Raw genomic sequence first — 24,894 nt, forward strand, 5'->3', positions numbered from 1 at the left:
CAAACAACACGCCACCATGATAGTGTACACATTATGTGGACACACATGATTTTTGGGGTCATTCCCACAATCCGAGGCTGGCTTTCCAGGGAAACCCTAATCCATTGACCGTGTTGTCTAAAACATTGACTAATAGCCGTCAGCGCATGTGTGTGTTGCCGGACGCACCCGGGGGTATAAAATTGGTTCAAACAACGCCCCACCATGATAGTGTACACACCATGTGGACACACACAACTTTTGGGTCATTCCCACCCTCCGAGGCTCGCTTTCCGGGGAAACCCTAATCCATTGACAAATTGCCGTCGCCGCATGTGCGTGTAGCCGGACGCACCCGGGGGTACAAAATTGGTTCAAACAACACCTCACCATGATAGTGTACACATTATGTGGACACACACGATTTTTGGGGTCATTCCCACAATCTGAGGCTCGCTTTCCAGGGAAACCCTAATCCATTGACCATGTTGTCTACAACATTGACTAATTGCCATCAGCGCATGTGCGTGTAGCTGGACGCACCCGGGGGTACAAAATTGGTTCAAACAACACCCCACCATGATAGTGTACACACCATGTGGACACACACAATTTTTTGGGTCATTCCCACAATCCGAGGCTCGCTTTACAGGGAAACCCTAATCCATTGACCAAATTGCCGTCGCCGCACGTGCGTGTAGCCGACGCACCCGGGCGTACAAAATTGGTTCAAACAACACCCCACCATGATAGTGTACACATTATGTGGACACACACGATTTTTGGGGTCATTCCCACAATCCGAGGCTCGCTTTCCAGGGAAAACCCTAATCCATTGACCGTGCTGTCTACAACATTGACTAATTGCCATCAGCGCATGTGCGTGTAGCTGGACGCACCCGGGGGTACAAAATTGGTTCAAACAACACCCCACCATGATAGTGTACACATTATGTGGACACACACGATTTTTGGGGTCATTCCCACAATCCGAGGCTCGCTTTCCAGGGAAACCCTAATCCATTGACCGTGTTGTCTACAACATTGACTAATTTCCATCAGCGCATGTGCGTGTAGCTGGACGCACCCGGGGGTACAAAATTGGTTCAAACAACACCCCACCATGATACTGTACACACCATGTGGACACACACAATATTTTGGGTCATTCCCACCTTCCGAGGCTCGCTTTTCAGGGAAACCCTAATCCATTAACAAATTGCCGTCAGCGCATGTGCGTGTAGCCGGACGCACCCGGGGGTACAAAATTGGTTCAAACAACACGCCACCATGATAGTGTACACATTATGTGGACACACACGATTTTTGGGGTCATTCCCACAATCTGAGGCTGGCTTTCCAGGGAAACCCTAATCCATTGACCGTGCTGTCTAAAACATTGACTAATAGCCGTCAGCGCATGTGTGTGTTACCGGACGCACCCGGGGGTATAAAATTGGTTCAAACAACGCCCCACCATGATAGTGTACACACCATGTGGACACGCACAATTTTTTGGGTCATTCCCACCCTCCGAGGCTCGCTTTCCAGGGAAACCCTAATCCATTGACAAATTGCCGTCAGCGCATGTGCGTGTAGCCGGACGCACCCGGGGGTACAAAATTGGTTCAAACAACACCCCACCATGATAGTGTACACATTATGTGGACACACACGATTTTTGGGGTCATTCCCACAATCCGAGGCTCGCTTTCCATGGAAATCCTAATCCATTGACCGTGTTGTCTACAACATTGACTAATTGCCATCAGCGCATGTTCGTGTAACTGGACGCACCCGGGGGTACAAAATTGGTTCAAACAACACCCCACCATGATAGTGTACACACCATGTGGACACACACAATTTTTTGGGTCATTCCCACCCTCCGAGGCTCGCTTTCCAGGGAAACCCTAATCCATTGACAAATTGCCGTCAGCGCATGTGCGTGTAGCCGGACGCACCCGGGGTACAAAATTGGTTCAAACAACACCTCACCATGATAGTGTACACATTATGTGGACACACACGATTTTTGGGGTCATTCCCACAATCCGAGGCTCGCTTTCCAGGGAAACCCTAATCCATTGACCGTGTTGTCTACAACATTGACTAATTGCCATCAGCGCATGTGCATGTATCTGGATGCACCCGGGGGTACAAAATTGGTTCAAACAACACCCCACCATGATAGTGTACACACCATGTGGACACACACAATTTTTTGGGTCATTCCCACCCTCCGAGGCTCGCTTTCCAGGGAAACCCTAATCCATTGACAAATTGCCGTCAGCGCACGTGCGTGTAGCCGGACGCACCCGGGGGTACAAAATTGGTTCAAACAACACCCCACCATGATAGTGTACACATTATGTGGACACACACGATTTTTGGGGTCATTCCCACAATCCGAGGCTCGCTTTCTAGGGAAACCCTAATCCATTGACCGTGTTGTCTACAACATTGACTAATTGCCATCAGCGCATGTGCTTGTAGCTGGACGCACCCGGGGGTACAAAATTGGTTCAAACAACACCCCACCATGATACTGTACACACCATGTGGACACACACATTTTGTTGGGTCATTCCCACCTTCCGAGGCTCGCTTTTCAGGGAAACCCTAATCCATTAACAAATTGCCGTCAGCGCATGTGCGTGTAGCCGGACGCACCCGGGGGTACAAAATTGGTTCAAACAACACGCCACCATGATAGTGTACACATTATGTGGACACACACGATTTTTGGGGTCATTCCCACAATCCGAGGCTCGCTTTCCAGGGAAACCCTAATCCATTGACCGTGTTGTCTACAACATTGACTAATTTCCATCAGCGCATGTGCGTGTAGCTGGACGCACCCGGGGGTACAAAATTGGTTCAAACAACACCCCACCATGATACTGTACACACCATGTGGACACACACAATATTTTGGGTCATTCCCACCTTCCGAGGCTCGCTTTTCAGGGAAACCCTAATCCATTAACAAATTGCTGTCAGCGCATGTGCGTGTAGCCGGACGCACCCGGGGGTACAAAATTGGTTCAAACAACACGCCACCATGATAGTGTACACATTATGTGGACACACACGATTTTTGGGGTCATTCCCACAATCTGAGGCTGGCTTTCCAGGGAAACCCTAATCCATTGACCGTGCTGTCTAAAACATTGACTAATAGCCGTCAGCGCATGTGTGTGTTACCGGACGCACCCGGGGGTATAAAATTGGTTCAAACAACGCCCCACCATGATAGTGTACACACCATGTGGACACGCACAATTTTTTGGGTCATTCCCACCCTCCGAGGCTCGCTTTCCAGGGAAACCCTAATCCATTGACAAATTGCCGTCAGCGCATGTGCGTGTAGCCGGACGCACCCGGGGGTACAAAATTGGTTCAAACAACACCCCACCATGATAGTGTACACATTATGTGGACACACACGATTTTTGGGGTCATTCCCACAATCCGAGGCTCGCTTTCCATGGAAATCCTAATCCATTGACCGTGTTGTCTACAACATTGACTAATTGCCATCAGCGCATGTTCGTAACTGGACGCACCCGGGGTACAAAATTGGTTCAAACAACACCCCACCATGATAGTGTACACACCATGTGGACACACACAATTTTTTGGGTCATTCCCACCCTCCGAGGCTCGCTTTCCAGGGAAACCCTAATCCATTGACAAATTGCCGTCAGCGCATGTGCGTGTAGCCGGACGCACCCGGGGGTACAAAATTGGTTCAAACAACACCTCACCATGATAGTGTACACATTATGTGGACACACACGATTTTTGGGGTCATTCCCACAATCTGAGGCTCGCTTTCCAGGGAAACCCTAATCCATTGACCGTGTTGTCTACAACATTGACTAATTGCCATCAGCGCATGTGCATGTATCTGGATGCACCCGGGGGTACAAAATTGGTTCAAACAACACCCCACCATGATAGTGTACACACCATGTGGACACACACAATTTTTTGGGTCATTCCCACCCTCCGAGGCTCGCTTTCCAGGGAAACCCTAATCCATTGACAAATTGCCGTCAGCGCACGTGCGTGTAGCCGGACGCACCCGGGGGTACAAAATTGGTTCAAACAACACCCCACCATGATAGTGTACACATTATGTGGACACACACGATTTTTGGGGTCATTCCCACAATCCGAGGCTCGCTTTCTAGGGAAACCCTAATCCATTGACCGTGTTGTCTACAACATTGACTAATTGCCATCAGCGCATGTGCTTGTAGCTGGACGCACCCGGGGGTACAAAATTGGTTCAAACAACACCCCACCATGATACTGTACACACCATGTGGACACACACATTTTGTTGGGTCATTCCCACCTTCCGAGGCTCGCTTTTCAGGGAAACCCTAATCCATTAACAAATTGCCGTCAGCGCATGTGCGTGTAGCCGGACGCACCCGGGGGTACAAAATTGGTTCAAACAACACGCCACCATGATAGTGTACACATTATGTGGACACACACGATTTTTGGGGTCATTCCCACAATCCGAGGCTCGCTTTCCAGGGAAACCCTAATCCATTGACCGTGTTGTCTACAACATTGACTAATTGCCATCAGCGCATGTGCGTGTAGCTGGACGCACCCACTACTAGAAAAAAGCCTACCGCCGGCGTCCTGAAATGGCCTACCGCCGGCGTTTTTGCATTCGCCGGCGATCATCTCGCCGGTGGTAACGCCTCATCACCGGCGCCTACCAATTCGCCGGGGGTAAGTGCAGTTACCGCCGGCGTTTCACCAATTCGCGGGGGGTAAGTCTTGTCAATTCGCCGGGGGTTAGTCTTACCGCCGGCGTCTTGTCATTTCGCCAGGGGAATCAGGTCGTAGTGCTGGCGATTGCAAAACGCCAGGGATACATGTGCATTTCGCCAGCGTTAACATTAACAGGAGTAAAAAAATAAAACTCGAATTTCACAGTATATACACCAGAATTCATAGCATATACACAGAATATATAGGCAATTACCAGAATGACAGCAAAATAGACATCATTAGCAAGATACACATCATTGGCAATGATACATATTAGAAAGTCCCGAAATGTCCATAACATGCATGCATATGTATCAATAACACAAGTGTCGACCATAGTTCAAACATCACGACTCGAAGTAGCACATGTTACAGAAATACATATAAGTCCAGTGTCGATGACCTAGCTAAACAACAATGACATAATAAACTAGAGAGGCGGTGGCGGCAAGCATCATCACGATGAAAGGGGTCCTCCACATCTCCCTCCTCTGTCCCGCTCGAAAGTTGGCGTATCGAGTTTCCGCCTCCTCCAAAGTGGTGTACCCCTTGTAGCTGTTGCCGCTGAAACGGTGGACCTGCCTCCTACAGTCTTCCCAGTCCTCGTAGACTCCAGGAACCCTGCCGTGGTAGACGACATAGTACGTCATCTATGCAAACACACAACAAAGAAATGTAAGTTGTTAGTACATCCATAGAGAGAGATATAACATATAGGTGTGCAAAAGAACAAACATAAAAAATACTTAAGTAATTTTATGACTAACATTTGCAAAGGACAAAAGTTTTTGAGTCAAGTCGGCTTCGGCGGGAAGGGAAGGATGCCCTCGAGCGTGTTGAATGTTCTCTCGTCACATCCATCTTCTAATCGGCCTTCTATCTCGAAATTAGAAAGTGCGGGGCCATAGTTGAACAAGCCACCATTCATGACGACATCCCTCCATAGTATTGTGCAAATGGTCCGCTGGATGGCACGGAACTCGGCTCTCACGTTTTCATCGGTGGTGTCCGACATGTTGACGAAATTCCCTTGAAGACCAGATGGCAACAAGAGATCGTTCTGAGACCTTACAACCGCCCTCATCTGTAGGATGGCAAACCATGCCTCCATCCCATTGTCATCCGCCGATTGCTTGAGGCAGGGGAACTTGGTTATGTGGTTGCACACATAGCAACCTTTAACTTTCTTCTCATGCCTGAGTTTGTCGACGCCAATCTCAGCTATGAAGCCGTTGAGGGCTTTATCAAGTGTAGACTTAACGTCGGTGAAGTCTTTCTCCTTATCAAGCCCGGAGTCGAGATAAGTGACATGGGAATGATACGGGTGAAAGAGGAGGAGGGTGCAGTACTTGAGTCTGCGCAAAATGGAAATAAACCATCATACTCAGCTATTAAGGAAATTCATGAAAGAATGTAATATAGGGTACTTTAGTAACCAAATACTTACTCGCGGAAATATGGTATGACAAAGCATTTTTTATCCTTGTTTAACACCAAGAAATCCTTGATATACTTCGCGAGAAACGCTTGTTCGTTCTGGGTGGTAGCTGGAGTCATGTAGAAGGGGTCCATGATAGCGATGTGCGCTGTGTTCTCCATGGCGATATCGTGCGCCATACTGAGCGATACGAGGCGGACCAAGTTTCGGTCTAGCTGTTGCATGTGCAAGAGCCTGAAGATGTCTTCGTACCGAATGAACATCAAGTCCGCAGGGTATGTGTTGACAAAGCCAAAGCCAGTGGGCACCTTGGCTATCACAATCGGGTACGAGGGATTTCTTTCTTTAAGAAGTAGCTTCTCCTTCATTAGAATAGTATCATGCACGTTCCTCATATCCGGCGTCAACTTGTCTACAACGTGTGCCGGCAGCATCGGCTGGCCTATGTGATGCAACTTCCTCCACGGGGTCGGCAACTTGTCATTAACCACTATCTTGCTTTTGGCAACATCTCCCGACTTCTTCCGCTTCCTGCCCTTCTTCTTACTGCAACTGGGAGTGGCGTTTTGTTTCATACCCTCCGTGGTCGCACCAAGGAGTGTCCTCGGGGTAAGCCCAACTCGGGGCGGAGCGGTGAAGGCGGTAGTGTCCTCCTGCTCGGGCGTTTCTTGTGAAAGGAACAACTTCTTCTTTAGGATATGACCGGCGGGTGGCTTGTAAGGAGAAACCGCGTCGGCGTCGAGCTCGGCGATGAACGTATCAATGGGAGCTTGATCGATGTCCAACGCCTTGTCGTGCTGACTCTCGTGCTGACTATCGGGCTGACTATCGGGCTCAAAATGATCATAAGCCGGTGGAGGACTGGCCCTGCCTTTGCCTGCCGTCAAAGCAGTCGTTGGAGCTGGGACCTTGGCTTGGCTCGGGGCAGCCGTCGCATCCTGAGGAGTGACCATGCCATAGCTTGCCTCCGAACCTGAGGCGGCGGTGTTCAGCCGAATTAGGGCTTTCGGCCATAGAAGGATGTGATTCTTGAGGTCCCCGAGAGTGAGCGGGGTTTCCGTTTCCGGGGGTTGATAAGGAGGATGGAGGTCTTGGCATCCCGGTAACGACCGGTTCACGCGAACCCGGCTCACGCTATCATCCATCCTGACGCAGTGGAAAATCCGCTGTGTTGGCAGGATGACACTGCCGCTCGCTACAGCCTTCAACTTGTTGTCCACATTCAGTAGCAAGGTGCAAGGAGTCGCGTTCGCCTGTGAAAACATGTGTAGGTCAGAGAGGGGCGACGACAAAGTAACTAATTTGTAGAGCTTGAGAGACTAAATTAATTACCGTGAGGTCGTCAAGCTCGGCTCGCGTTGAAGGACCGAGGCCAGGCGTGCAGGTGACTGAGGGGCTAGTACTGGGGCCCCCCAGGTCCGGCGAATCCTCTCTAGCGCCGACATTGCCGGCGGGTGGAGTCACCAAGTTGGGTGTGCATTGAGCGTGTCTAGTTGGAGGCCGGTTGTCCGAGTTGCTGGCGCCTAGGCTGATAACCGGCAGCGGTCCCTTACCGCCGGCGTCGAAGTAATTCTTCATCGACAGCACAAGATCAGGGATGATTTCATTGACCCTGTTGGCCAGCGCGTCATCGACCTTGCTAGCAACCTCGGCAGTGACGCGTTGCTGAACCTCGGCACCGACGCGTTGCTGAACCTCGGCACCGACGCGTTGCTCCATGGTTGTTTCCAAGTCGGCCACCTTTTTCGGAAGAGCCTCGTGCTCCCGGTCCTTACGCGCCGCCGCGACTCCCTAGTGCTTGCGGGCACGTCCAAGCCATAGTCGGCAAGCTTGCGACCTCCTCCGGCGCCGGGGACACGGTGGGGCTTGTCCAAAGCGGCCGCGCTTCACGGTGTTCAGACCCCGATAAAAGGCGTGTCCCACGGGACTTTGCCCGTCGACGCCCGGGGACGAGGAGCCAGCTGATTCGGCGGCTGCTTGTTCCGTCAACGCCGAAGTAACATGAACTATTTTAGAATGTAATGGACTTGGTGAGCAGTATCAAATTAATAAGCTGGTAAATTGCTTACCACTGCTTTCTCAAGTGCCATCACCTTCGCGTCGGCGACCAACTCAACTCCCACCACCACATCAGGTTTCGTGACACGTTTCCCACCCAATTCTCTATGGTATCGGGACCTGAGATATGCCCTGAAGAGTGGGTCTTTGTACTTGGCAAAAGGGGGCTCGAGGCCAGCATTTATGTAGGCCTGGTCCTCCTTGTCCCATACCGGCTGCTTGCCTTCGAAGCCACGGCAACCGAGATTGTGGTGACCGATGTTCTTTTCCGCCGCCTCCTTCCCCAGTGTCGATTGTTGTTTGGTGTACTCGAGCTCCTCGTTTTCCAAGAATTTATTATACCGCTCCAGCGTCATCCGCGGGAAGTGGCGCCGGATCTCTTCCCAAGTCTCATTGTCACCAAGCATCCCCCTCGGCATGGTTTTATAACCGCTGAGGTTCTTGGAGAACTTAGAGAGGGCCTGCTCTGTTCACGATGTTATCCTTGGGATCCTCGTTCTGTATTCCACAGGGAACTCATACCGTGCGTGCAGCCGCGCAAGGAGTTGGGCCTGCAGATGCTGCTTCTTCTTGGTTCGGAGTTTCGTCTCGTTGACGTCGACGACGTCCCGAAGGATTGCTCCCAGTTGGAGGCCGTACCCCTTCGCCAGGTGCTTGGGCTCAGTAGGAAGACCGGTCTTGGCGTCCACCGCGGTGATTATCTCGCGAGTGGTGCCGACCCTGTTTGGGCGCCGCTGCTTCCGTTTCCTCTTGGCCTCGGTAGTAGTATCCGAGCTACCCCCGGCAACGCCACTGTCGGTGGTCTCGTCGGCAGCGGCCCTCTCAGCCTCACCATCGTTGTCCATCTCATCATCCCCCTCCTCCGAGGACTCGTCATCGCTGCCCCTTGGAAGGTCCTCCAGCTGATCCGAGACCATGAGCCTGTAGTGCTCATCCAACTTCCGCCGAGAAGACCCGTCGGCGTCTTCGTTGGGGTTCTGAAGACGACATGCTAACAAAGGCAGATGTGACAAGCATTAGGTAGCATGCAACAGTTCGTCCACCAAACTTGAGAAACTATCAAGGAGAGTATGAAAGCCAACCCTAACGAGATCAATGTCCAAGAATTAAGAAAATCACTTGCATTACAACACATACGACTAGCATCAGCAGGTAACAAAAAAACCATAGAGATGGACAGTACATCATCATGTTAAATCACAAAGAGGTACCTCACTCATGCATATAGTACTAATACTCACTGGACAATATAGAGGAAGGCCCTCACTGGACAAAAGTGCACTCTAGCTAAACGTGAGTATTTTTTTAATTTGACTGTTTGTCCTCTCTATTTTTCCTTTGCTCTTTGAATGAGTATAATTATTAGAACCAATCTAGTTGATAAAACATATATCATGCTTAATGTTCGTATAATATATATATCATGCATATCATATTCATTCGTGAAGATTAATATATCATGCTTAATGTTTGTAGATAGATCAAGGTACACGTGTCTAATGTAAAGTTTGTTTTTGATAATGAAGGCTCTACCCTGAATCGCTTTCTACCGCTCGCTAACCGAACACAAGCAACTCTACATGATTAACAACTCGGTTCATCAAATACTTGGACAATTTACAAGCACTATCTTGGTTCATCAAATACTGTGCAAGCAAGAAATATAAGAATTAACAATTTGTGGTTAACTTTGCTTTAAATTGCCAAAGTGTCACTACTAGTTGTAAATCCATCACAAAATTCGGCATGACCTTTGCTAAAAATGGTCATGCCGTAGTGCCGAATTCGCCGGAACGGAAGTTAATCAACATTCCGGCGAAACATTGGCACTCAATGTACCGCGAGAGACATATCTGGGCAACAAACTGCATGCGAGAGATACAGAATTTTCAATACATCTGGGCCATTTCACAGCTCATTTCACAGCATATGCACTCAACTAATTACCTTGAGCTTCTGCAGGAGTGAGCGGTGAAGACGAGGTCGGAGAGGCGGGCAGCTTGTTCCTGCGGCGGTTCCTGCGGCGGTTGGCACCTGGTCGGCGGGCTGGAGAGGCGGGCGTGAGCTGCTGCGATGGGAGCTGCACATAATGCACATAATGCACATACTTCAGTCGATAATCAAAAGTAAAGATTGAAACTTTGAAACACAACTGCTGCTAAGAATGTCTCTTGTTGTTGCTAAAAAAAAGAATGTCTCTTGTTTCAGACATGCAAAATGCTGATGAAGAGTGTTTCAGTTTCAGAAACAACTTGAATATATGTGTTTTACTATCAGTTAAGACTGTATTCAGTTTTATGCACAGTATGATAACCAGCTCAATATCAAACACCAACTGATGCAAAATCTTAAGAGAGGTAACTCCCTGTTAATAATGTCATTGTGCACAGTCAGTGACAAACATGAACTCCTGCTATTGGCACAATCAATGGCACATGCTATAAATTCTCTTGGACTAGCTTCTACTCAACATGTCACCCAACCAAAAGCTGAAGCTGATGCTAGTATGGTCTCAACAGCAACAACATGATCAATTAGGATTTGCAGAACCCAATCGAAACTCAGCTAAATTTATACACACAGTACAGTCCCATGCTCTGAAACCAAATTTGTGTTGCAGCATCATTATCAGTCAAATCAAAGACATTGAAGAATCAAGCAAGTCCTACAGTACTAGTTTTGAACTTTGCATGGAACTCTGCAGATGTATGTACCAACATAACCAATAAAATTCATCTAGATTCGTTGCAGCATTGTGAGTTGGTCAATTTTCTTGGCCATACCCAATCCAACCAGCTACTGCACTTGCACTTCAGAGATAAATGATTCAGTTTCTTCTCAGAAGCAAATTACTAAACGTGCCTAGAAACGAGCAATCAGCTATGCAGTGGATGGTTCACCTCAGTATGTAAAGTTAGGATCAATGCAAGAGGTTTGCTGCCAGTTTCTTGCTTTTCGTTTCATAAACTATGTTCTAACCTTCTATGATATGTTTATAGGAACACACCACCTTTTGTCCCTCTACTCTGTGATGGGCTCATTTTCGAATTTTCTGCTTTTTTTGTGTGAGAACATAATGAGCAGTCAGTATGGACAGGGCAGTGAAACAATCGTATTTTCAACAAAAACATAGGTTTTAAATTCCCTTCATTTTCAACTTACTTGGAATTAAAACATGATGCTAATGATATTCCCATTATTCGCAACATCTCTTCTTATGGATGTATGAGCGTGAAACAGATGTTTGCTTTAGTTAGTTATACATGCTGATGCAAAAGCAAAGGTTAGGTTGCAATGTACATAACGAAGGGCAGACCAAAGTTTATATACTGTTCAGAAAATGTGCAGCAACTGGCTAGTTACGACTGGTTTTCAATGGAACTGCCCCCCACCAGGTCATGGAAGAGCCCCTTTATCCAAGGATTTTAATATCTTCCAGGCCGGTTCTGGTTTAAAATACATCTTTGCAGTCCTCCAGGTTGAAGTAGAATTTGTTTCTTTTTCTCGAACATGCATCTAAAGTTCTAAACGCGTGTCATATTGTATTAGAAGACTGACAAAATAGTGAGAGATATAACATGTACAAGGCACCAAAACAAATGCTAAAAAGGTACATGAGCCAAAACTAGGAACAAAGCAAAAACAGGAACTAAAAAAAGCCTCAGCAAGTGCAAGCTTAGGGAGGCTGTGCAGGCATGGCTGGTCAGGTGGCCATGCCAGCAGAGGCAGCTCTGAAGCACGGTCACCTGGAATTTCTGTATTCAGCTGAAGGATTAATAAAGAGACGGGAGCATACCTGCGGCAGGATGGTTCTGGTGTGAATTCGGCGGGGGCGCGAGGGCGGAGGCTTTGGCTGGGGACGATGGCGACGGATCGAGGGCGACGGCGCAGGGGATTTGGGGGAGGCGGCAACGGCGACGTGCGGTGGGGGATTTAGGGGAGGCGCGTGGCGACGGATCGAGGGCGACGGCGCAGGGGATTTGGGGGAGGCAGGCAGGAGATGCGACGGCGGCAGGGGCAACGACGGCGGCGGCGGGGGATTTGGGGGAGGGAGGAGGGGAAGTGAGCGGCGGGGGATTTGGTATTTGGCCAGATTTGGCCGAATGGCTAAGTCATGAAGGAGTTATCCCCGGCGATTTGCGCGAAACGCCGGCGGTAAGTTTTCGGTCGATGACAGGTGGGACCCATGAGCTTACCGCGGGCGGAAATGATGTATTCGCCGGGGGTAATGACATCTAGTATTTCTTTTAACAAACCCTGTCATTTAACAAACCTGACTACTACCAGAGTGGTTTCGTTCCTTCCCCCACCCAAAGACATCTCATAGTTCGAATCCCCACAGGTGCGAATAAACCACCCTTTTTTTTCTTTTCTTAAGACCTTTTTTTTTATTGTTTCTAGTTATTTAGATAAATTGTAAAGTCCTTTGGCAACATCCGATAAAATAAATCAATGAAGGATAAATTGCAAGACATAAATTGATGATTTTAATTCTTGAATGACTTCAAAGTCCTTTCGAGGATATCCGATAAAAAACCGAGACATAAATTCAGGATACACTTGAGACGGACAAATGGTGTTGTTCGAGAGATAATTATTAGAAATACACAAATGACTTCAAAGTCCCTTCCGCTTGGTCCTTGTGACCCCACCGGTATCGCCGCGACTCCTTGTGTACGGAGGAACACTTGACCTAGGTAGCGTCGTCCTTCTTCTTCTTAGTGTGTAGGTTCTATCGTCTTCATCGGGTTCTTCCATCATTGGGTCTCCGACGAGGCCGTCGAAGTCTTGCTCGTCGGCCACTCCATCCATTCCGACGAGGGCCCTTTTTCCTCTCCTTACGACAACACGGCTGGGCCTTGACGGGTCAGTTATGAAGAAGCATTGCTCGACGTGCTTAGCCAATACCCAAGGCTCATTTTGCGCGGTGGGGTTCTTGGTCTTGGATTTGGGGGGCAGTCGCATGGTGGTGACATACGCATCTTCTTTTGTGACGTCCGTAGCCCATCTGACACGAAACATCGGTAGCTTCTCCCCGACGTAGTCGAGCTCCCAGATTTCCTCGATCCTTCCGTAGTACCTTTTCTTCTCTTCACCCGTGTACGATTCCATCGTCACACCCGAGTTCTGGTAGTCGCTTTTTTTGTCTCTCTCCTCTGTGGAGAATGTGTAACCGTTGATGTCGTACTTCTGATAAGTCATGAGGTTGGGGGCGGGCCCATAAGACAAGGCCAATATCATTTTGTCTACGTCGCTTGCCATTGGTGGGGGATTAGCATCAATCTGGTCTTTGAACCAGCTCGCGAAAGAGGAGTTATGCGCTCTAAATACCTCTTCTTCCGTCATCGGCTTGTCAGCCCTGCTCTTGATCATGTTTATGTGCTGATCCACCCAAGGCTCTACCTCGTTCATGTGTTGTAGTGCTACTAAGTGGGCCCTGTTAAAGTCTGTTCTCCTATCATCTTGATCAGCGTCGAGTTCCCTCCTGCCAGCGTTGTGGCCTACTCCCTCGAATCTGCCGAGGTGCTTGTTGGCGGGCAATCCAACCGGACGTGGGTCGTCCTCGTTTAAATAATTCTTGCAGAAAGAGATGCACTCCTCGGTGAGAAAGCCCTGGACGATGCTTCCATCCGGATGTGCCCTGTTACGAACATATCCTTTGATGAAGCCGTTCATTCTTTCTAACGCCATCATGTTGTGAAGGAACGCGGGCCCAAGATCCTCGATATCGTCCACTATATGCACCAGCAGATGGACCATGATGTCAAAGAATGCGGGCGGGAAGTACATCTCCATCTCGCATAGGATGGTGACGATCTCTTCCTGCAGCCTCCCGAGTTTCTTGACGGTTATCGACTTTCGAGTGATGACGTCAAAGACGTTACACAGGTCAGTCAGCGTCGCACGAACGTGCGGTTCCATTATCCCTCGGATAGCAACCGGAAGTATCTGCGTCATCATGACATGACAGTCATGAGACTTCATCCCGCTGAAGATTTTTTTCGTCGGGTCGAGCCATCTTCGTATCAGCCCCGCGTAGCCTAGGGGAAATTTGACTTCTAGTAGGCACTTGAAGAATTGTTTGAGCTCGTCGGGATTTAGAGTGAAGCAGGAGGGGCGAGGAGTTTCGCGCTGCCTGGCCACCCTTTTGCGTTTGCGACCATCCGTCTCCTCCTCCTCAGTTTCCTGGTCAACCTGCGCAAAATGAAGCTCTTTTCTGATATGAAGGGCCATCAAGTCGTGTCTTGCTTTCGATCCGTCTTTGGTCCTCTCCGGCATGTTGAGCACAGTGCCAAGCAAGCTCTCGCACACGTTCTTCGTGATATGCATGACATCAAGGCTATGAGGCGTACCGAGGATCTTCCAGTACGGCAAGTCCCAAAACACGGACCTCCTTTTCCATACCCCCAAGAGCGGCCCGGGTTCCTTTTTCTTTCTCTTGTCTCCTTTCTTCCGCTTCTGGATCTTTATCTTACCCGCCGGAGGGCAGTCTTTCCAGTTTTTCAACAGAGTATCTATCTCTTCGCCGCTTCGCCTAGGTGGAGGTCCCTCGACCTCATCCTTCCCATTGAACAGGTCTCCACGCTTCCTCCACGGGTCATTCTTGGGAAGCCACATTCGATGCCTCATGTAGACGGTTTTTGAAGACCCGGGATCCTTACCCAGCTGTAAAAACGGCGTCTTTTCCATGCATCTCACACATGCCTTGTGTCCGTGGCACACCTGGCACGCGATATATCCGTATCCAAGATAGTCCTGCACAGTCGTCAACAGTGCGGCTTTCATACGAAAAGTTTCTTGTCCGTAGGCGTCCCAAGTTTCTATCCCTTCCTCCCACAGAGTGACTAGCTCCTCCTTCAATAGCTCCAGATACAGGTTGATATCGCTCCCTGGCTGCGTCGGCCCTTGGATTAGCATGCTCATGTGTATGTACTTCTTCTTCAGGCATAGCCATGGAGGGAGGTTGTACATCCATACAAACACGGGCCAGGTGCTGTGCTTGCTGCTTTGGTTCCCAAACGGATTGAGTCCGTCGGTGCTCGCACCCAACCTGATGTTCCTTGGTTCTTTCCCGAATTCTTCGTAATACTCATCGTCTAATGTTTTCCACTGGCTTGCATCCGAAGGGTGTGTTAGCACTGGGTTTTCAACCCGTTCTACATCACGCATCACCGCCTCCTTTCTTTCCGCGTGCCAGCGCATGAGCTTTGCTTCCTTGGGGTCCACGAAGTACCGCTGCAGACGGGGCGTGAGCGGGAAGTACCACACAACTTTTCGAGGAGATTTTTTTGTCCCTCTCTTGTATCGAGATTCGCCACATTGTGGGCATGTATCGAGATTGGCATGCTCGTTCCGATATATTACGCAGTCAGTAATGCATGCGTGGTATTTCTGGTGCGGTAAATCGAGAGGGCACACGATTTTCTTGGCCTCCTGTAGGCTACCGGCACACGTGTTATCTTTAGGAAAGTGGATCTTCAAGTATCCGAAGAGTTCGTCCACGCTTGTGTCCGTCCATTTGTGCTTTGCCTTCATCTCCATAATATCGAGAGCGTATCTCAGACGGCTCTCCTCCGTCCCACGAGCTGCATCGTACAACGGAGTTCTCGAGTCTACCTCAAGTTGATCCAGCTTAGCCTTCCGTCTACCAGCGATTTTGGGGTCGGTCGATGTGTTGCTGAGAAGAAGTTCTTGAACATGACGGTCCTGCACGGCCGCGGTTAGCGGGGTATTTCTACTCATGTCCTCGTCGGCCGCATGCTCTTCCCGGCCTTCTTGATCACCATCAACGTGTGCGCCATCCTCTTCAACCTCGTCTCCATTGTCGTGTGGGGCATCCTCTCCATCACCTTCGTTATCATCATCTCCACCATCATCATCTCCATCACCATCGATATCATCATCTCCATCATCACTCATCCACTGAGTATGCCCCTCCATGAAACTATACCTGAGCAGGTGTTGATTCACTATGCCTGACAAGGGGTCAAACAACGATCCTAGCTTGCATCTTCGACAAGGACACATTATATCCTTTCGCTTTTTTAGATACATGTCGGCCGTCGCGCGTTCCACGTATCTATCCACGACGCTTTCCCTCATCTCGATGACCATCGCCGCCTACAAGACAAGATAATTGATTACACCGCCGTCTCGGTTTTCACGGAAAAAATTCGGCATGACCTTTGCTAAATATTGTCATGCTGGAGTTCCAAAATTCGCCGGAACGGAAGTTAATCAACATTCCGGCAAAACATTGGCAACTCAATGTTCCTACACGCGTAAACAAATGCAAAACAATGCATTTACATATATGGAACCGCGCCTTTTGCCACCACTAGTACTAGTGATATAACCGCGCAATGTCGCCAACACATGAACATTCCACTCATTTAGTTATGTACCTATTAGTTGACGCGACGTCCAAAAGCACCGGAGAGACGCCACACGTCGACTTTAATGCTTGAGAGATCTAGAGATCTAGGAAATGGAGAGATCTAGCTAGATCTAGTGCAAAAGGTGGTGGGAGGAGATAGATCTAGATCTAGATTATGCAAATCATGCAAGAGGGGCTAGGTAGTGCATGATTTGCTCAAATACATCATATTTTAGTGGTTGAAATAGCTAAAATTGGTGGGGGAATGAGCTAACTAGTGCTTGTGTTGATTTGCCATCACATATGAGTGTGTGTGGGTGGTGGTAGGTGGCTGGTCGTCCTAAATGGACATGCCCAGGTTACCGCCGGCGCCTATAACATAAAATGCCAGCGGTAGGGCACGTTACCGCCGGCATCTGCTGGCCGAAAACGCCGGCGGTAACTTAAGGCCAGGTGGCCCACCCTGGCTTGGCTATACCGCCGGCATCTACCGCGCCCGTTCGCCGGCGGTAGAGCCCACTATCCCTGGCGCTTCGGGCCGAAGACGCCGGCGGTAAGGCTAGGCCCAATTGGGACCCCGGGGCCCATTGCACCCCCGGCGCCTCGATTTTCTTTTCGCCGGCGGTAAAGGAGCTACCCCCGGCGCCGTCCTACCTATTCGCCGGCGGTACTGTTAGCCCCCCCTGGAAGATATTACCGCCGGCATCTTCAGCTCGTATATGCCGGCGGTAAGGAGTGCGGCTATAAGCCTTTTCCTAGTAGTGACCCGGGGGTACAAAATTGGTTCAAACAACACCCCACCATGATACTGTACACACCATGTGGACACACACAATTTTTTGGGTCATTCCCACCTTCCGAGGCTCGCTTTTCAGGGAAACCCTAATCCATTAACAAATTGCCGTCAGCGCATGTGCGTGTAGCCGGACGCACCCGGGGGTACAAAATTGGTTCAAACAACACGCCACCATGATAGTGTACACATTATGTGGACACACATGATTTTTGGGGTCATTCCCACAATCCGAGGCTGGCTTTCCAGGGAAACCCTAATCCATTGACCGTGCTGTCTAAAACATTGACTAATAGCCGTCAGCGCATGTGTGTGTTGCCGGACGCACCAAGCTATAAAATTGGTTCAAACAACACCCCACCATGATAGTGTACACACCATGTGGACACACACAATTTTTTGGGTCATTCCCACCCTCCGAGGCTCGCTTTCCAGGGAAACCCTAATCCATTGACAAATTGCCGTCAGCGCATGTGCGTGTAGCCGGACGCACCCTGGGGTACAAAATTGGTTCAAACAACACCCACCATGATAGTGTACACATTATGTGGACACACACGATTTTTGTGGTCATTCCCACAATACGAGGCTCGCTTTCCACGGAAATCCTAATCCATTGACCGTGTTGTCTACAACATTGACTAATTGCCATCAGCGCATGTTCGTGTCGCTGGACGCACCCGGGGGTACAAAATTGGTTCAAACAACACCCCACCATGATAGTGTACACACCATGTGGACACACAATTTTTTGGGTCATTCCCACCCTCCGAGGCTCGCTTTCCAGGGAAACCCTAATCCATTGACAAATTGCCGTCAGCGCTTGTGCGTGTAGCCGGACGCACCCGGGGGTACAAAATTGGTTCAAACAACACCCCACCATGATAGTGTACACATTATGTGGACACACACGATTTTTGGGGTCATTCCCACAATCTGAGGCTCGCTTTCCAGGGAAACCCTAATCCATTGACCGTGTTGTCTACAACACTGACTAATTGCCATCAGCGCATGTGCATGTATCTGGATGCACCCGGGGGTACAAAATTGGTTCAAACAACACCCCACGATTATAGTGTACACACCATGTGGACACACACAATTTTTTGGGTCATTCCCACCCTCCGAGGCTCGCTTTCGTGGAAACCCTAATCCATTGACAAATTGCCGCGCCGCATGTGCGTGTAGCCGGACGCACCCGGGGGTACAAAATTGGTTCAAACAACACCCCACCATGATAGTGTACACATTATGTGGACACACACGATTTTTGGGGTCATTCCCACAATCCGAGGCTCGCTTTCTAGGGAAACCCTAATCCTTTGACCGTGCTGTCTACAACATTGACTAATTGCCATCAGCGCATGTGCGTGTAGCCGGACGCACCCGGGGGTACAAAATTGGTTCAAACAACACCCCACCATGATACTGTACACACCATGTGGACACACACATTTTGTTGGGTCATTCCCACCTTCCGAGGCTCGCTTTTCAGGGAAACCCTAATCCATTAACAAATTGCCGTCAACAACATGTGCGTGTAGCCGGACGCACCTGGGTACAAAATTGGTTCAAACAACACGCCACCATGATAGTGTACACATTATGTGGACACACACGATTTTTGGGGTCATTCCCACAATCCGAGGCTCGCTTTCCAGGGAAACCCTAATCCATTGACCGTGTTGTCTACAACATTGACTAATTGCCATCAGCGCATGTGCGTGTAGCTGGACGCACCCGGGGGTACAAAATTGGTTCAAACAACACCCCACCATGATATCAGACACACCATGTGGACACACACACATTTTAGCGTCATTCCCACCTTCCGAGGCTCGCTTTCAAAGTGGGAAACCCTAATCCATTAACAAATTGCCGTCAGCGCATGTGCGTGTAGCCGGACGCACCCGGGGGTACAAAATTGGTTCAAACAACACGCCACCATGATAGTGTACACATTATGTGGACACACATGATTTTTGGGGTTATTCCCACAATCCGAGGCTGGCTTTCCAGGGAAACCCTAATCCATTGACCGTGCTGTCTAAAACATTGACTAATAGCCGTCAGCGCATGTGTGTGTTGCCGGACGCACCCGGGGCTATAAAATTGGTTCAAACAACGCCCCACCATGATAGTGTACACACCATGTGGACACACACAATTTTTTGGGTCATTCCCACCCTCCGAGGCTCGCTTTCCAGGGAAACCCTAATCCATTGACAAATTGCCGTCAGAGCATGTGCGTGTAGCCGGACGCACCCGGGGGTACAAAATTGGTTCAAACAACACCCACCATGATAGTGTACACATTATGTGGACACACACGATTTTTGTGGTCATTCCCACAATACGAGGCTCGCTTTCCACGGAAATCCTAATCCATTGACCGTGTTGTCTACAACATTGACTAATTGCCATCAGCGCATGTTCGTGTCGCTGGACGCACCCGGGGGTACAAAATTGGTTCAAACAACACCCCACCATGATAGTGTACACACCATGTGGACACACAATTTTTTGGGTCATTCCCACCCTCCGAGGCTCGCTTTCCAGGGAAACCCTAATCCATTGACAGATTGCGGTCGTCGCATGTGCGTGTAGCCGACGCACCCGGGGTACAAAATTGGTTCAAACAACACCTCACCATGATAGTGTACACATTATGTGGACACACACGATTTTTGGGGTCATTCCCACAATCTGAGGCTCGCTTTCCAGGGAAACCCTAATCCATTGACCGTGTTGTCTACAACACTGACTAATTGCCATCAGCGCATGTGCATGTATCTGGATGCACCCGGGGGTACAAAATTGGTTCAAACAACACCCCACGATTATAGTGTACACACCATGTGGACACACACAATTTTTTGGGTCATTCCCACCCTCCGAGGCTCGCTTTCCAGGGAAACCCTAATCCATTGACAAATTTCCGTCAGCGCATGTGCGTGTAGCCGGACGCACCCGGGGGTACAAAATTGGTTCAAACAACACCCCACCATGATAGTGTACACATTATGTGGACACACACGATTTTTGGGGTCATTCCCACAATCCGAGGCTCGCTTTCCAGGGAAACCCTAATCCATTGACCGTGCTGTCTACAACATTGACTAATTGCCATCAGCGCATGTGCTTGTAGCTGGACGCACCCGGGGGTACAAAATTGGTTCAAACAACACCCCACCATGATACTGTACACACCATGTGGGCACACACATTTTGTTGGGTCATTCCCACCTTCCGAGGCTCGCTTTTCAGGGAAACCCTAATCCATTAACAAATTACCGTCAGCGCATGTGCGTGTAGCCGGATGCACCCGGGGGTACAAAATTGGTTCAAACAACACGCCACCATGATAGTGTACACATTATGTGGACACACACGATTTTTGGGGTCATTCCCACAATCCGAGGCTCGCTTTCCAGGGAAACCCTAATCCATTAACCGTGTTGTCTACAACATTGACTAATTGCCATCAGCGCATGTGCGTGTAGCTGGACGCACCCGGGGGTACAAAATTGGTTCAAACAACACCCCACCATGATACTGTACACACCATGTGGACACACACAATTTTTTGGGTCATTCCCACCTTCCGAGGCTCGCTTTTCAGGGAAACCCTAATCCATTAACAAATTGCCGTCAGCGCATGTGCGTGTAGCCGGACGCACCCGGGGGTACAAAATTGGTTCAAACAACACGCCACCATGATAGTGTACACATTATGTGGACACACATGATTTTTGGGGTCATTTCCACAATCCGAGGCTGGCTTTCCAGGGAAACCCTAATCCATTGACCGTGTTGTCTAAAACATTGACTAATAGCCGTCAGCGCATGTGTGTGTTGCCGGACGCACCCGGGGGTACAAAATTGGTTCAAACAACGCCCCACCATGATAGTGTACACACCATGTAGACACACACAATTTTTTGGGTCATTCCCACCCTCCGAGGCTCGCTTTCTAGGGAAACCCTAATCCATTGACAAATTGCCGTCAGCGCATGTGCGTGTAGCCGGACGCACCCGGGGGTACAAAATTGGTTCAAAAACCAACTCACCATGATAGTGTACACATTATGTGGACACACACGATTTTTGGGGTCATTCCCACAATCTGAGGCTCGCTTTCCAGGGAAACCCTAATCCATTGACCGTGTTGTCTACAACATTGACTAATTGCCATCAGCGCATGTGCATGTATCTGGATGCACCCGAGGGTACAAAATTGGTTCAAACAACATCTCACCATGATAGTGTACACATTATGTGGACACACACGATTTTTGGGGTCATTCCCACAATCCGAGGCTCGCTTTCCAGGGAAACCCTAATCCATTGACCGTGTTGTCTACAACATTGACTAATTGCCATCAGCGCATGTGCGTGTAGCTGGACGCACCCGGGGGTACAAAATTGGTTCAAACAACACCCCACCATGATACTGTACACACCATGTGGACACACACAATTTTTTGGGTCATTCCCACCTTCCGAGGCTCGCTTTTCAGGGAAACCCTAATCCATTAACAAATTGCCGTCAGCGCATGTGCGTGTAGCCGGACGCACCCGGGGGTACAAAATTGGTTCAAACAACACGCCACCATGATAGTGTACACATTATGTGGACACACATGATTTTTGGGGTCATTCCCACAATCCGAGGCTGGCTTTCCAGGGAAACCCTAAACCATTGACCGTGCTGTCTAAAACATTGACTAATAGCCGTCAGCGCATGTGTGTGTTGCCGGACGCACCCGGGGCTATAAAATTGGTTCAAACAACGCCCCACCATGATAGTGTACACACCATGTGGACACACACAATTTTTGGGTCATTCCCACCCTCCGAGGCTCGCTTTCCAGGGAAACCCTAATCCATTGACAAATTGCCGTCAGCGCATGTGCGTGTAGCCGGACGCACCCGGGGGTACAAAATTGGTTCAAACAACACCCACCATGATAGTGTACACATTATGTGGACACACACGATTTTTGTGGTCATTCCCACAATCCGAGGCTCGCTTTCCACGGAAATCCTAATCCATTGACCGTGTTGTCTACAACATTGACTAATTGCCATCAGCGCATGTTCGTGTCGCTGGACGCACCCGGGGGTACAAAATTGGTTCAAACAACACCCCACCATGATAGTGTACACACCATGTGGACACACACAATTTTTGGGTCATTCCCACCCTCCGAGGCTCGCTTTCCAGGGAAACCCTAATCCATTGACAAATTGCCGTCAGCGCATGTGCGAATAGCCGGACGCCCCCGGGGTACAAAATTGGTTCAAACAACACCTCACCATGATAGTGTACACATTATGTGGACACACACGATTTTTGGGGTCATTCCCACAATCTGAGGCTCGCTTTCCAGGGAAACCCTAATCCATTGACCGTGTTGTCTACAACACTGACTAATTGCCATCAACGCATGTGCATGTATCTGGATGCACCCGGGGGTACAAAATTGGTTCAAACAACACCCCACGATTATAGTGTACACACCATGTGGACACACACAATTTTTTGGGTCATTCCCACCCTCCGAGGCTCGCTTTCCAGGGAAACCCTAATCCATTAACAAATTGCCGTCAGCGCATGTGCGTGTAGCTCGACGCACCCGGGGGTACAAAATTGGTTCAAACAACACCCCACCATGATAGTGTACACATTATGTGGACACACACGATTTTTGGGGTCATTCCCACAATCCGAGGCTCGCTTTCCAGGGAAACCCTAATCCATTGACCGTGCTGTCTACAACATTGACTAATTGCCATCAGCGCATGTGCTTGTAGCTGGACGCACCCGGGGGTACAAAATTGGTTCAAACAACACCCCACCATGATACTGTACACACCATGTGGGCACACACATTTTGTTGGGTCATTCCCACCTTCCGAGGCTCGCTTTTCAGGGAAACCCTAATCCATTAACAAATTACCGTCAGCGCATGTGCGTGTAGCCGGATGCACCCGGGGGTACAAAATTGGTTCAAACAACACGCCACCATGATAGTGTACACATTATGTGGACACACACGATTTTTGGGGTCATTCCCACAATCCGAGGCTCGCTTTCCAGGGAAACCCTAATCCATTGACCGTGTTGTCTACAACATTGACTAATTGCCATCAGCGCATGTGCGTGTAGCCGGACGCACCCGGGGGTACAAAATTGGTTCAAACAACACCCCACCATGATACTGTACACACCATGTGGACACACACAATTTTTTGGGTCATTCCCACCTTCCGAGGCTCGCTTTTCAGGGAAACCCTAATCCATTAACAAATTGCCGTCAGCGCATGTGCGTGTAGCCGGACGCACCCGGGGGTACAAAATTGGTTCAAACAACACGCCACCATGATAGTGTACACATTATGTGGACACACATGATTTTTGGGGTCATTTCCACAATCCGAGGCTGGCTTTCCAGGGAAACCCTAATCCATTGACCGTGTTGTCTAAAACATTGACTAATAGCCGTCAGCGCATGTGTGTGTTGCCGGACGCACCCGGGGGTATAAAATTGGTTCAAACAACGCCCCACCATGATAGTGTACACACCATGTGGACACACACAATTTTTTGGGTCATTCCCACCCTCCGAGGCTCGCTTTCCAGGGAAACCCTAATCCATTGACAGATTGCCGTCAGCGCATGTGCGTGTAGCCGGGCGCTTTTAGGGGTACAAAATTGGTTCAAACAACACCCACCATGATAGTGTACACATTATGTGGAGACACACGATTTTTGTGGTCATTCCCACAATCCGAGGCTCGCTTTCCACGGAAATCCTAATCCATTGACCGTGTTGTCTACAACATTGACTAATTGCCATCAGCGCATGTTCGTGTAGCTGGACGCACCCGGGGGTACAAAATTGGTTAAAACAACACCCCACCATGATAGTGTACACACCATGTGGACACACACAATTTTTTGGGTCATTCCCACCCTCCGAGGCTCGCTTTCCAGGGAAACCCTAATCCATTGACAAATTGCCGTCAGCGCATGTGCGTGTAGCCGGACGCACCCGGGGGTACAAAATTGGTTCAAACAACACCTCACCATGATAGTGTACACATTATGTGGACACACACGATTTTTGGGGTCATTCCCACAATCTGAGGCTCGCTTTCCAGGGAAACCCTAATCCATTGACCGTGTTGTCTACAACATTGACTATTTGCCATCAGCGCATGTGCATGTATCTGGATGCACCCGAGGGTACAAAATTGGTTCAAACAACACCCCACCATGATAGTGTACACACCATGTGGACACACACAATTTGTTGGGTCATTCCCACTTTCCGAGGCTCGCTTTTCAGGGAAACCCTAATCCATTGACAAATTGCCGTCAGCGCATGCGCGTGTAGCCGGACGCACCCGGGGGTACAAAATTGGTTCAAACAACACCCCACC

General features: G+C 49.3%; 1 protein-coding gene across 1 annotated transcript; it reads right to left on the reverse strand.

The window, feature by feature from the left end:
• Positions 1–5,089: 5,089 nt before the first annotated feature.
• Positions 5,090–12,165, reverse strand: LOC127304736 (uncharacterized). The gene is made up of 3 exons (XM_071824768.1): positions 12,072–12,165; positions 10,223–10,355; positions 5,090–5,429 (listed from the first exon to the last, which is right to left on the reverse strand). The coding sequence occupies exon 3, from the start codon at positions 5,427–5,429 to the stop codon at positions 5,187–5,189; it is 243 nt and encodes an 80-aa protein (XP_071680869.1). The 5' UTR covers positions 10,223–10,355; positions 12,072–12,165; the 3' UTR covers positions 5,090–5,186.
• Between the last annotated feature and the right edge of the window lie 12,729 nt (positions 12,166–24,894).

Source organism: Lolium perenne, unplaced genomic scaffold, assembly GCF_019359855.2.
Source record: "Lolium perenne isolate Kyuss_39 unplaced genomic scaffold, Kyuss_2.0 unplaced14, whole genome shotgun sequence".
In the NCBI taxonomy this organism is placed as follows: Eukaryota; Viridiplantae; Streptophyta; class Magnoliopsida; order Poales; family Poaceae; genus Lolium; species Lolium perenne.

Excerpts from the sequence above, each read along its gene's own strand:
- LOC127304736 (XM_071824768.1), bottom strand. The coding sequence starts at position 5,429 with ATGACGTACTATGTCGTCTACCACGGCAGGGTTCCTGGAGTCTACGAG.